This window comes from Hyperoodon ampullatus (assembly GCF_949752795.1).
Source record: "Hyperoodon ampullatus genome assembly, chromosome: 10".
Taxonomy (NCBI): Eukaryota; Metazoa; Chordata; class Mammalia; order Artiodactyla; family Ziphiidae; genus Hyperoodon; species Hyperoodon ampullatus.
The window spans coordinates 6,351,121-6,365,342 of record NC_136923.1 but is presented as its reverse complement, the minus strand read 5'-3'; the positions used below and the strand labels follow the sequence as shown (position 1 = coordinate 6,365,342).

At 51.6% G+C, this 14,222-nt stretch overlaps 2 protein-coding genes across 4 annotated transcripts in view; one reads left to right on the top strand and one right to left on the bottom strand.

The window, feature by feature from the left end:
- ATG7 (autophagy related 7) overlaps positions 1–9,727 on the top strand; it is a gene marked incomplete at its 5' end in the record, with an annotated part of 223,312 nt that extends 213,585 nt beyond the window's left edge. The window contains one exon of the mRNA XM_079713922.1: positions 9,456–9,727. Coding sequence (XP_079570048.1) covers positions 9,456–9,488 — 33 coding nt within the window. The 3' untranslated portion in view covers positions 9,489–9,727. The remainder of the gene's footprint in view (positions 1–9,455) is intronic.
- A 3,175-nt stretch (positions 9,728–12,902) lies between these two features.
- Positions 12,903–14,222, bottom strand: part of VGLL4 (vestigial like family member 4) — a 154,152-nt gene continuing 152,832 nt past the window's right edge. For all 3 annotated transcript variants that reach the window (XM_079713840.1, XM_079713841.1, XM_079713842.1), the window contains 2 exons: positions 13,823–13,943; positions 12,903–13,466 (listed from right to left, as the gene is read on the bottom strand). In XM_079713840.1, the coding sequence (XP_079569966.1) occupies positions 13,195–13,466; positions 13,823–13,943 (393 nt within the window). In that variant the 3' untranslated portion in view covers positions 12,903–13,194. The remainder of the gene's footprint in view (positions 13,467–13,822; positions 13,944–14,222) is intronic.

Sequence of the window (14,222 nt, the reverse complement as noted above, 5' to 3'; positions counted from 1 at the left end):
GAGTCAGGCAGATGCACAAACTAAAACACGGTGGCGAATGACGGGAGGGGAGGAGTCGGCAGGAACCGAACAGGCTGTTCGTCTGAGACGCCCGGAGCAGGAGCCAGCCCTGCAGTGCAGAATCGAGGGGGAGGGGTCTCCCTTGCCCAGAGCAAGGGAAGAGCTCGAGAGCCGGGGGCAGCTAGAATCTGGTGAGCTGGAGGGAGGGTCGTGGGAGGTGAGCTCGGAGAGGTGTGGAGCCCAGTGGCCCGGAAACGAGCACGGATTGCACTCTTCCTGTGTAGACAGCACCAGCAGGTCTGTGGAGACCCGAAAGAACCCCCAGGGGCCAGTGATGCCTGTGGACAGGAGGCCCTGTTCTCTGGTGGGCACCTAGGGTGGAAGTGACCCTGGAAGCAGCCCTGCCTTCCTCCTTGGGATCCCAGCCCCGTGTCTCCACCCAGGGGGACAAAGTGGATGCCTGTGGGGATGCCCGGGGTCAGGGAGGGGTATTGCCTGGAGGCTGCTCCTCCCGCCAGGCCACCTCCTCCCCTACCTTCCTTGTCTGTGACTCTGACCTAGAATGTTGGGGACCAAGCACAGGCCCACAGTCCACTGGCCGGGGGAGCCCGGCAAGCCCTGCTGTCTCCCTGGGCCTCGGCCATGATTGAGTCCTCTGGCCCGGCCCTCCTGTGGGCTTGTGTCTCTCTGGCCGAACCTGTTTGGAGCCTTTCTGTGAGTGCCTCCTGTCCCCTTCCTCCTCTGGTCCCAGTGGTCCCCTGGAAGTGCTCAGTCAGGGCTCACTGACCACCAGACCCCGGCCTGCCGTTGTTTCCCATAAGTTTAAGGAAAGTACTGACCACCTGGACAGGCAGGAAATGGAGGAACCCCCTCCCCTCCTCTCGCCTAATGCCGCACTACCCAGCAAATGTTTCTCAGTGTGTGAACATATGTGAGTGAATGAATGAATGGCTATAGTGTTACCCGCTTGGAAACATGATGGGACCTTCATTCTTCCCCCCAAGTGGACGGAGCCCCGGCTGGGTAGTCTGCCGGGGAAGCCCAATCCAGCCTCCTCACCTGGTCCCCAGCATAAGCCACCCCCAGACCCCTGTGTTCTCGGTCCTTCCCAGTAGAACAAATCGTACCTGCGAGGGTCCCACTGAGGAGGTGTGGGGAGCAGGACTGCTCAGAGGCCCAGAGAGATCGGGGACGTTTTAATTGTTATCTGAGAAATAAAGAAATGCTACAACTCGGTTTCAAAAATGGTGGTAGATTTTAAATGTTTACATTTAACAAATGAGCACTTTTAACACACACAAACAAATATAACCGTGCCATGTACGGGATAATTAGTGTCTATAGAAGAAAAACCTTAGTCCATGGCAGGTTCCAGGCACAGCGTGGTCCAGAAATGGGACACAGGTTCGAAATTGAAAGACAAATGGCTCCTCTGAGATGCGTCCGTCTCGTTGGGAGAGTGGAAAGTGAAACCTTGAGGCCCTCTGGGGGGGTGTGGCCCAGCGCTCGTGCCCCCTGACCCCGTGTGACGGGCCCCAGCGGTTGGAAGGCTCCCTATCCCCACATGCACAGTGGTGGTCCCAGCCCCGCCAGCTACACACCTACACTGGCCTGAGGGCTGCATGGCGGGGGCTGGGGGAGAGCATGAGGGGCCCGGGGCAGAGACTGCCCAGGCCCCCCAGCCAGCACAGGCTACCGCCAGTCCTCTCCTCGGGGGGCCCAAAGTCCGAGCCAAAGGACAGGAGCTTAGGCTCCGCTTTCTGAACAGTGTTGGAGGACAGAGGTTAGGGACCCTGGGAGCCGGTGCCAGCTGCCCTGGCCTTCGCTGCCCTGGGTTAGCTGTGGGTACTGTGTGTTGGCCGTGGGGCCACTCACTGGGTGCCAGGCTAACAGAATGTCAGCTTCTGCCCTTTACTGTTTTTTGGAAGGAATTATGCTCAACAGTAAGGAAATGGTGAGATAAAGTGGAAGAAGCCTCTGCTCTACGCCTCACTAGCTTGGCCTCCTTGACAGGTTACATAACTTCCTCTGCACTTGAGTTGCCTACTTGGCAGAAGGGGACAGTCACCCCAGCGTCCTCAGGCTCTTGAGAAGACGGAGTGTAAGCAGGTGTTTGGCCAAATATTCCACTGTAGGGAGAGACCACATTTTCCATTCCTTGCTTGGTGGGCAATTGGGTTGTTTCCACTTTTTCACTGTTATGAATAGTGCTACAAACATTCGTGTACAAGTTTTTATGTGGACATGGGTTTTCATTTCTCTTGGGTGTACACCCAGGAGTGGAATTTCTGGGCCATTTGGCAACTCTATGTTTAACTGTTTGATGAACTGCCAGACTGCTTTCCAAAGTGGCTGCACCATTTTACACTTCCAGTAGCAACGTATGAGGGTTCCAGTTTCTCCAAATCTTCACCAACACTTGTTACTCTCTGACTTTTTGATTAAAGCCATCCTAATGAGTGCAAAGTGTTATCTCCTTGTGGTTTTGATTTGCATTCTCCTGATGCCTAATGATGATCAAGTGTCTTTTATGTGCTTCTCAACTGGTTATCTGTCTTTTTTGAGAAATGTCTATTCAGCTCCTTTGCCCATTTTAAAAAACTGGGTTGTCTTTTTATTATTGAGTTGCCAATGGTCTAGATACAGGTTCCTTATCAGATATGTTTCTCTCACTCTGCGTTGTTTTTCCCCTTTCTTTATAGTGTCCTTTGATGCACAAAAGTTTTTTATTTTGATTAAGCCCAATTTATCTATTTTGGTTTTGTTGCTGTGCTTTTGGTTATTTTTTTTAGTTTTTCAAATACACAAAACAGTCACTTGATTCTGAAGTGAAAAGGTATGCTCAGAGTAGCCTCACGCCCATTCCACCCACCCCATAGGTAGCCATTTACTTTAAATTCTGGCTTATCATTCCTGTTTATTTTTGCAAATTTTATGAAGAGTCAGCTTGTTGGGTCAAGAGTTGACACCTAAACAGTTCTGTTGGATATTGCCACATTTTCATCTGTGGGTCATACCACTTCTGTCCTAGCGGTGTTACGGGAGAGTGCTGTTTTCCCAAGCACTTGTATTCTGTTTCCCACAGCACTTGTATTGGGGTTTTGCCAAGCTGAGAGGTGAAAAATGTTCTGCGTAGCTTTTTTTAAAATGTCAACTTTATTAAAGTACAATTTACATATAATAAAACACACGCATGTAAAGTGTATAGTTTGGTGAGTGTGGCACGTGATCTACTTTCTGTCACCATAGGTTAGTCTTTCCCTTTCCAGAATTTCATATAAATGGATTTATGTAAAGACTTGTGTCAGACTCCTGTGACTCGGCATAGAGATTCTGAGATGTATACACATTGCTGTGTGCCTTGGTGGCTGGTTCCTTTGATGGGGAGCAGTGTCCACTGGATGGATGTCACTGTTTGCCTGTTGATGGACATTCGGATTGAGCCTAGTCCATGCCTATTAGGACTAAAGCTGCCATGAGCATTCTTGCAGTCTTTTTGCAGACCCGTGTTTGCATTCCTTGGGGTAAATGGGAGTGGAGTCGCTGGGGCGCATGTGATGTGTATGTGGACTCTTAAGTCGCCAGGCTTTCTTCTCAGGGGCTGTGCCGTTTTCATTCCCACTAGCAGCAGCCGGTGAGTTCCTGCTGCTCCACATTCTCACAGACCTTTGGTGTTGCCAGCCACAATTTTTCATTTTGGCCATTCTAGAAGGTAAGGTATGCTGTCTCTTTGTGGTTTTTTTTAAATTTAAAATTTTTACTGCAGTATAGTTGATTTACACTGTTGTGTTAGTTTCAGGTATACAGCAAAGTGAATCAGCTATACATACGTCCAATCTTTTTTAGGTTCTTTTCCCATATAGGTCATTACAGAGTATTGAGTAGAGTTCCCTGTGCTCTACAGTAGGTCCTTATTAGTTATCTATTTTATATACAGTAGTGTGGATATATCAATCCCAGTCTCCCAATTTATCCCTCCCCCTCATCCTCTGGTAACCATAAGTTTGTTTTCTACATCCGTGACTCTACATCTGTTTAAGTAAGTTCATTTGTACCCTTATTTTTAGATTCCACATATAAGTGATATATTTATTTTTCTCTGATGGATTTCACTCAGTATGACAATCTCTAGGTCCATCCATGTTGCTGCAGATGGCATTATTTCGTTCTTTTTTATGGCTGAGTAATATTCCATTGTATATATGTACCACATCTTTATCCACTCCTCTGTTGATAGACATGTTGGCTGCTTCCATGTCTTGGCTCCTGTAAACAGTGCTGCAGTGAACATTGGGGTGCATGTATCTTTTTGAATTATACTTTTCTATGCATATATGCCCAGGAGTGAGATTGCTGGATCATATGGTACTTCTATATTTAGTTTTTTAAGGAATCTCTGTACTCTTCTCCATAGTGGTGCTACCAGTTTACATTCCTACCAACAGTGTAGGAGGATTCCCTTTTCTCCACGCCCTCTCCAGCATTTATTGTTTGTAGATTTTTAAAAACTTATTTATATATTTATTTTATTTATGGCTGAGTTGGGTCTTCGTTGCTGCGTGCGGGCTTTCCCTAGTTGCAGCGAGTGGGGGCTACTGTTCCTTGCAGTGCACGGGTTTCTGATTGCGGTGGCTTCTCTTGTTGCGGAGCACGGGCTCTAAGCTTGTGGGCTTCAGTAGTTGTGGCTCGCAGGCTCTACAGCACAGGCTCTAGAGCGCAGGCTCAGTAGTTGTGGCGCATGGGCTTAGTTGCTCCACGGCATGTGTGATCTTCCCGGGCCAGGGCTTGAACCCTTGTCCCCTGCATTGGCAGGCAGATTCTTAACCACCGCGCCACCAGGGAAGCCCTGCTTGTAGAGTTTTTTTTTTTTTTTTTTTTTTTTTTTTTGCGGTACGTGGGCCTCTCACTGTTGTGGCCTCTCCCGTTGCGGAGCACAGGCTCCGGATGCACAGACTCAGCGGCCATGGCTCACGGGCCTAACCGCTCCGCGGCATGTGGGATCTTCCCAGACCAGGGCTCGAACCCGTGTCCCCTGCATCGGCAGGCGGACTCTCAACCACTGCGCCACCAGGGAAGCCCCATCTTGTAGAGTTTTTGATGATGGCCATTCTGACCAGCGTGAGGTGGTATGTCATTGTAGTTTTGATTTGCATTTCTATAATAATTAGTGATACTGAGCATCTTTTCATGTGCTCTTTGGCCATCTCTTTGTGGTTTGGATTTGCATTTCCCTGAAGACTAAGGATGCTGAGCATCTTTTCAGGTTCTTATTAGCATTGTATTTCCTCTTCTGTGAAATATCTGTTCAAACCTTTTGCTCACTTTAAAAAAAAATCAGGTTATTTGTCTCTTTATCACTGAGCTGGAAGAGTTCTTTGTATATTCTGGATATGAGTCCTCTTTATGTACAGTGTGGATATTTTCTCCTCCTCTGTCAGTGGTGTCTTTCAGAGACAAGAAATTTTGAATTTTGTGTCCTAAGAAATTTTAGCATTTCTTTTCTTTTAAGTAAAGTTGAACACCTTTTTTTATGTATAAAAGCTATTTGCTTATCCTTTTCTGTAAACTGCCCATGTCTTTGGCCTGTTTTTTTTTTTTTAATCAGTTTATTGGTCTTTTTCTGCTTGATTTTAAGAGCTATTTATATCTTAGGGGGATGAGCCCTTCATGGTGTGTTGTGATGTTTCCACCCAGTGTGTCATTTGTCTTTTCAACGTTGCTTACAGTGTTTTTTTCCATGCAAAATTTCTCACGTGTGTCTTTACATCATCCACTGTATCTGTTTTTATTGTTTATAGATTTTGGATCATCGGCTCCCCACTCCCAAGTTATAAAGAAATTCACCCATGTTTGCGTCCAGTATTTGAATGGTTTCATTTTTTTACACTTACATCTCTGCTCCATTTGGCCTTGATTCTGATATACAGTGAGGCATGGAATCAATTTTATCTTTTTGCAAATGACTCTCCAGTTGTCCCTATGTCGTTTATTTAAAAGCTCATATTTTTCTAATGATTTGAGATCGCATTCCTCAGACCTTTATTATTAAAATACTAAACTTCCATGTGTATTTGGACATTCTATTCTGTTCTGTTTCTCGACTCATTTGGTTCCACTGGCCCATCTGTCTGTGTTCCTGCTGACACAACCCTCTAAATTACAGGCTTTATGACATGTTTAAACACACAGTAGGGGAACTGCCTCACTGCTCTTTTCATACTCAAAGGTTTTTCTTAGATAGTCTTGCTTATTTCCTTTTCCACATAAACTTTAAAACCAGCTTGTCTAGCTCTAGGAAAGATACTTGATTTTTTAAAAACTGAGATTGTGTTAAATTTATATGTTTACTTGGGAAAGTTGACATCTTTATTGATGTTGAATTGTCCCGTGCAAAAAACACAGGGTGTATCCCCATTTATCCCAGTTTACTTTTCATACAATGTTTGTGAGGACTGTTACAGGACTGTTTAGAAGGATTTTCTCCCTAAAGATGTTGTACATTTCATGTTAGGTTTACTCCCTAGTAATTTATCTTTTTCAGTGCTCTTACAGTGGGTTCTTCTCTTTCATTATGTTTTCTAACTGAATGTTGTTTGTATACAGGAAGGCTGTAATTTTGTGTCATTAATTTCATATCTTGCTATCTTACTGAATAGTCATTATTATCTGTATTCATCTTAGCATTTATTTTCTTGGGTTTTCTAGGTATACTTGCATATCATCTGCAGAAAAGATCATTTATCTCTTGCTTAGGGTACGGACATTTTTAAAGCTTTGGGTTACATATTGCCAAATCTCTTCTTTTAAAAAATACGGTACCAGTTTATACTCCTCCTGGAAGTGTTTCCCCATACCCTTGCCAGCACTGAGTGTTAACATTTTTTAAATCTTTGCCAGTTTATTACAACCTTTATTCATTAAGAGGATGTGGCCCCGTCTTCCCCAGGTGGTGGGCAGAAGGCTGAGGACCTAGCAGGGAACAGACTAACCTCGAGTCCACAGTCTAAGAGGAGCTGAGGCTTAAGTTTCTCCCCTGCCCCCAACTTTATTGAGGAATGGCTAACAAATTACAACTGTATGTATTTAGGTTGCACATGTGATTTTTTAAAGGTATACAATGTGATCATGTAATATGCGTATACTTTTGAAATGAGGACCACAATCAAGTTAATTAACACATCCTTCACCTCACAACCCTTTTTGTATTTGTGGTAAGAACACTTAAGATCTACCCTTTTAGCAAGTTTAAAAAGTATACAGTACTATAAACTACAGTCAGTAGGCTGTACACTAGATCCTCAGGATTTATGCTTCTTATAACTGAAAGCTTGTACCCTGTGACCATCTCCCCATCCCCTCCAGGGCCTGGCAACCATCCATCTACTCTCTGGTTCTATGAGTTTGGCTTTTTTAGATTCTACACGTTAAGTGATATCATACAGTATTTGTTGAGGCTGAAGTGTCTGGAGGTTTACAATTAAGACTGCTGCTGCCCTCCTGAGCCCAGCCAATGGCAAAAGGACTGGCTGCCCTAGCAGAGAAACCCCATCTCCGGCCCAGAGAACGCATTCTGGAAAATCCCTGGGCAGTTCTGTAAAATCCATTGCCTCCCCTCAACCCCCCTTTTGCAGAGTCCTGTCATAATCAGCCCTTTGGGTGCCTTACTTGATCCTCTACACACCCTGGGCAGTGCCAGGAACAAGGGGAAGAGCCAGGCTCCCTCCCCGCTGCCCATGCTCAAGCCAGCTCTCTCCCCGCCCTGCCGTGTGCAGAGGTAGGGCCGGGTGCTGAGGATTCTTCCCCAGAGCTGAGAGCCAATAAGATGGATGACAGAATGGATTGAGGCTCCTGCTTTCCCATTAAAGCCCTTCCCAGGGCCTGGCCCCCCAGGGTCCTGTGAAGAGCCCTGGCTACCCACTTGCAGGAGGGCGTTGCTCACTGACACGGACTCTGCCCGGCCCTGGCTGGCAGCCCCTGTCCCCGGAGGCTGGGCGGGAGGACGGAGAGGGCCGTGGCCCGCCGGGCTCACCCCCTCGTCTTGGCCTGGCTCCCTCCTCCAAGCAGCCCGCCCCAGCCCTGAAGCCCAGGCAGCCTTTCTCCTCACATAACCCTTTCCCTCTCACCTGTGTTCCCAGCTCTGTACCTTACTTGCTGTGTGATCCTGGGCTAGTTGACCCCCTTCTCTGAGCCTGTTTGCACCTACACCTCCTCACAGGCTGTTGTGAGGAGTGAAGGAGGGAGCATGTGCACCAGGTGGGCAGAGCCCATGGCACAGGGATGGGCTCCATACGCGTGTGTTTACTGAATGAGAGAGTGAAAGAATAAATGAATCGTGTCCGAGAGCCCTCTGGTGGTCCCTTCCCCCACTCAGATGGTTAGAACTGGAGGAGCATCAGATGCAGCCTTCGTCGGAAAGGCAACCGCTCCTCCACCACCAGCCGCCATCCCACCCGAGGGGGCAGGCCCAGGGGTCTGGTTTCAAGCCTTGCTGAGGATGATCTGGGTGGGGAGTCTGGCCCAGAGAAGGGCAGGGCCGCCAGGCCACCCTCAGGCTGCTGGGCCCCAGCCCCTCCACACCATCCCCGCTGCTTCGGGCGTCTGGACCCTGGTGGTCTCATCCCAGTGTCCTTGGACAGCAGGGTGCATGTAAAAGTGAGGGTGTGTGTGAGAGGCACACCCACCACCAGCCCTCGGCCTCAGGCGGTTGGTCCTCAGGAGAGAGGAAATTTCCTTCTCTGTATTTATTTTCCACATCCCCGACACTGAAAGCCAAGCTGGTGTTGATATTTACCTTGGCCGGGACTCCCCATCTCTCCGGGCCAGCCTCGCGTAAACACGATGTTCCTTTCCTCGGATCTGCCAGGATTGAGGTGGCCTTTTGCAACCAATTCTAGGAATTTTGAAAGTCTGTAGGCATAAGTTCAGGGCCCAGGCGCCCAGGGTGCGAGGAGCGCCTGGGGGCTCCATGCTGGCCTTGGGCCTTCTCCCGGGGGTTCACGCTGGGGGTGCAGAGACAAAGCCGGGCCTGTGGGGGCCAGCGGGCAGGGCCCCCCATTCCTCTCGTTCTTCGGGGCCGGTGGTGGCCAGAGGGCTTACTCTGGAGGGGCAGCAGTGGTCAGCGCCACAGAAATGGGAGTGAGCGGGGGACTGGGCGGGGCAGGGACGCTGCGGCAGTGGGAGGGTCCACACGGCCCGGTCCAAATCCCAGCTCCCCCAGATCGGCCACCGGGGGCTCACTCACCAGGGAGGCCTTGGGCAAGTGACCGCAGGGCTCTGAGATGTGGTTTCGTTATACAGGGAACGGGGTGTCAGTCCCTCGGTGACCAGGGGGCTGTGAGGCACTGCAGGTGGCACCGTGTTCCTTTTGCTGTCGCCACAGCCGCACGGCTTTGAGGCAGCATCCCGGGCGGCGCCGGGTGAACGAACGCTCTGAACGTCTCCCGTTCTCCACGCAGATCTGGGACATGAGCGACGACGAGACCGTCTGACGCGCCCCCACCCTGGCTGCCGGCCCACCGAGGGGCTCTCAGGCTCCGGAGCAGGACGCCGCCCCCAGGACCGGTGATTCTGGGCCCCGGGCCCCTCCAGCCTTTGTGGTCCCCTCATCTCCATACCTTAAGGACTGGGGCCCGCCCTCTGCTGCCCGGGAGCTTCTCCGTTTCTTATGATTCATGGTCCCACCAGTTCTCAGCTAAATAATAACCTTGGCTTCGGCCTTGCCAGTGATCTGGGACTTGGTTCCCTCCACGAGCAGTTCTTTCTTCTTGCTGTCACACGTGTTTGGTAGTCAGGCTCCCGGGATGCTCCTGGCCGTGACCCCCATAGGGCGGAATGAGGAGAGGGAGGAGTTGGCCCAGCACAGAGCAGGCAGGGAAGTGAGAAGTCAGCTCCTTGCAGCAGCCATCGCGGGAGCCCGCAGAGGGGCCCCGGGCACGTGTGAGTGCTGGGGTCCTCGTCAGCGCTCGTCAGCTTGGCCTGCAGGCAGGGGAGGCAGGAGAGCTGAGGCACGTGCGGGACAGAAGGGATTGCACTCGTCCCTGTGAACCCAGACCCCCGCTGAGGACGGAGTCTGCTGCCCAGACAGCTCCCCCACCTGCGGGCCTGTCGTCAGCCACGGGCTCAGCGAGGACACAAGTGTCTGCTGCTTTGGGCTGGTGGCAGGGCCCAGGGACAGATCCTCGAAGCTGCCTGCGTGGGGGCCCTCCTGCCTGTGTACAGGACACCCAAGGCCCAGAGGCGGCTTCAGACCCCACGTGGGAGCCTGCTCTCCTGCCACAAGCAGGGGCGGCTGCGCCTCCCGTCCCGGGCTCCTCCCTGGTGGTGGCCTGGAAGGCCCGACTCCGTGTGGGCTGGAGTCCGTGGTGTGTCTTTCTCAGCCTGTGGCCAGGTGTCCATCAGGGGTGGCGGGAGGGCTCTGCCGTGGGCCCCTCGGGCTGATTTTCCTCCTCCTCCTGGGTGAGCACGTCCGTGCCAGCCTTAGAGCTGGGCATGGAACCCAGGAGAGGGGCCCTTTCCACACTTTTATTTCTGTGGTGTCACCTTTTGTCTTGGGCCTGGAACCAAAGTCAGAATTGAGTCGTACAAGAGTTGGATTTCTGTAAGTTAGGTTTTTGCCCCACCCTCTCCGGGCTTCAAGCAAAGGCCCCGCCCAGCCTGGCTCTGTCACTGCAGGACCCAAGGATCACACATACAGTCTGTGGTTTAAGAGCACTTTATTATTGTTCTTAAGGCTACTTTTAAGTACAAAAAAAAGATGGCCTGCCAAACCTTTTTTTTTCTTCTTCTTCCAGGAAAAACAGGCCACAGAGAATGGTATATTACAGATTTACAAACATGGAGAGAATGGTCAGAACGCACTGCAGATGGCGTGGCTCTGTGAAGAACCTCTCTGTGCCCCCCGAGGCCTGGGAGTGTCCCTTCCTGGTGACCGTTTGGTTTCCTGCCTCAGGCCCCTCCCAGGTGCTGCCTATCCCAGATAGGTCAGTGCACCAGGGACCCGGCCCTCGGTGCCACCGTCCCTCGCAAAGCGATGGCCTCGCTGGTGGACGCGGGCGTGCGAGGAGCCCGTTCTGCACAGAGCCACCGGCAGTGGGGTTGTTTTCCTGGGGCGACGCTCAGTAGCCTGTAGCAATAACAAACTAGTGGCTATTAAGGCAGATGCAGTGTTCTCATAGAATAACTGTGTTCCTGCACTTTTACAGACAAATCTACGACAAAAAAAAGATCAACTTTTTTTTTCCAAACAACAAAAAAATATGAATGATTACAATAGGAAAGGGAAAAATTAAATAGCTACATATCATTAACAAATTAATTGTTCTTCAAAAAATACCTACAAATTTCTCTGTACATTCTTTACGCACAGCGTAATGATGGTCTTAAAGTTACCTATATAAAAAAAGTGTTCTCAACGATTTTTCCTACAGAAAATATAGGGGCCTGAATGCAGAAGCCTGGAAGCCCAGTTAAGTGGGAGGGAAACGTGTGCAGGGGCCAAAAGGGGAGGCTTTCCTCCCGCCTTTTCAAATACCTACAGCCACCCTGTGGCCACAAGAGCCCATCCTCCTGCCTGTTCACCCAATGCCAACCAGCGAACCTGTACTTTTCTCATACTGACAACCAGCCTCGAGAGCTCCAGTGAGTCCACGGTGCCTCGCAGGTGAGGTGGTCATGCCCGAGTCACCTGGCCAGGTGACTGCTCAAGCCCTGTGGTGGGCAAGGCTGGAGGGTAGTAGCACAGGGGAGGGAGGGGCAGGGGCATAGAAACGTTTACCAGAAAGAAGAGCAGCTGTCGAACATCCACAGCTGGGTCTGTCATGCTTTCTTCTTCACCTAATTTCTAGTTAGTAGCTATTACTATAGCAAACGATAATAAATGCAGTAATAACTGTATAAAGTCAGAGGAATGTATACTGCCTTGGCCCCAGCGTACGAGGAAGCATACAAAACACCATCTCACAGATTGTCAGGAATCTGCTGTTCAGCCAAGAGTTCAAAGGGAGCAGTTTCTGCATCGAGGGAAGTTGGAAGACACGAATCCCAGCTCCCCTGGGAGCGAGTTAAGAAGCAGACAGGGATGCAAAAAATAACTGACAACTGTCAGCCCACAGCCACAACTCCAGCATCCTACTCTGCAGCTGACCAGCCACTCGCCCGCCCGTGTCCAGGGCCTGCCAGGGACCGACTGGCCCCACGCTACTTGGGAGTAACGTGAATATCAAACACAAATCTTAGAGTACAACTGTACCAGCAGTAAGTATATCTAGGACTGTAACTGACAAAAATAAACGAATTCTGAAAAGAAGCTAGTAAGTATTAAGCTTTTTGTTTACTGTCTATACAATTAATAGAAACCAGCTATTTTTATCCATTAAAACATGCATCACGTTTAAAGCACTACAGAATCCTCCAACTTCAGCTCTAGTCTAACAAACTGCAGTGTTTAGAAAAGGTAAAATGCCCGTGATTGGTAGAGTCTGCAGTCCAGTTGCAAGCACCTGAAAATCTAGACAGAGAAAGACCTATAAACCTGCATGAGACTTCCCCTTCCAAAGCAGTTTTGTCTAAATTAATACAACAAAAAAACACACCCATGGTCAGAAATGTCATCCTTAAACCCTCCGTTTTTCAGCAGTTTGCCCTCAGAGTACTATCATCTCGCACAAAGTTGTCAGGCAGGCAACTTGAGTCCTCCTCCCATAGTGCAAATCAGACACGACAGTTCTGTTCTCTTCAAGTAGACGCACACACACAAGCGCGCACACACACACGTGGGCTGGAAGCTGAGCCGCACACGCCCCAGTCTCGAGAAGCAAATGAAAAAGCACAAAGCGTCTAGGTCACCAGTGGCCTGGCCTGTGACTGAGAAAGCGCAAGCCGTGGAGTCCAGGCCCTGTCGGGCAGCTGACCTGCATTGAGGCTTCTTTGGTAACCAAGGCAGGGACTGGGGGGCGACAGCGGACAGAGGTTCCACACGCAGGTGCTGCTATCACGTCTGAGGGCCCCGGGTATGGATACCAAGCAGGTACAAAACAGAACAAAAATCCCAACGACGTGGTTTTTGCGAATAAACCATCCCTCCCCCCACCCCACCCCCACGATTTTTTTTTTCATTTTTCCATTTTTTAAGCACTGACTGTTCGAAGCTCAGGCAAACCATGCAGATGGACGTGGCGTTGGAGGGCGGTGCTCCCTTCAGGAGGCCACAGACGGGGAGTGGCTGTGGCTGACCATGTGGGCAGAGGGGCTGGCGGGCTGGCCCCTGCGAGAGGCCGACTCGGGGCTGCTCGACGCGCCATCCTTGGCCGCCTTGATCTGGAGCCACGTGTCGCCCAGGGCTTTGGCGAAGTGGTCGTCCACGGAGCCCGTAATGGACACGGAGTTGGGCGCCGGCTCGGGCTCCTTGTAGTTCTTGCCCAGGCTCCTGCGGAAATGCTCCTCCACCACGGGGTCGCAGGTGGTGGCGGCTGCGGGGGGGAGGACAGCGGTCAGGGCTGGGACCCGGGGACACCGGCGGGGGCGGGGGGCCGCACAGGTCACCTCTCTGAGGCTGCCACGGGGCGGCGCGCCTGCTGCGCCGAGCCGCGGACGCGTTCAGACCGCCCCGTGCAGCAAACGCGGGCCCCGCTAGAGGGGGGACCTGGAGGGCGGGGCCGACGTGCTGCTCCCCCGCCCTCCCACGCCGAGCACAAGGCCGCTGCACCGGGGCTCAAAGAACGGGGTGTCGACCTCCCTCGGGGGCCCTGAGGCCAGCCGCTCCTGGGACCAAGAGGACACGGAAGGAGCCCTCAGTCCCCTGCAGTGGTCTGAGCGGGGCACTTACAGCTCGGGGCTCTCCGGTAGCTGGCCGGGCCGGCCGCGCAGCCGCTGTGCGCGATGGGGCAGTGGGAGAGGTTGCAGTTCCGGGCGCTGGCGGAGGCGCACGTGATCACCGAGGGCCGGTTCTGCGGAAGGAGGGAGCTGGCATCAGTGCGGGCACGAGCACACAGGAGGCAGCAGCGCTTCGGCTCCCCCCGCCCCAAGTGGCGACCCCATCCTCATATCCCCGCCCAGCTCCAAGGCCGGGCGGCCACCCCGGCACCCCTCAGTCCCCCCGCTGGGCACCCGTCCCGCCTGGAGAACCAAGAGCCGGCGGCCTCGGTGTTGGAGTGGTGCCTCGGCGCGGGGCCTCACCAGTACCCACGCTCTGCGGGAGCCCCTCCTGGAGCCCTGCCGGCCCAACG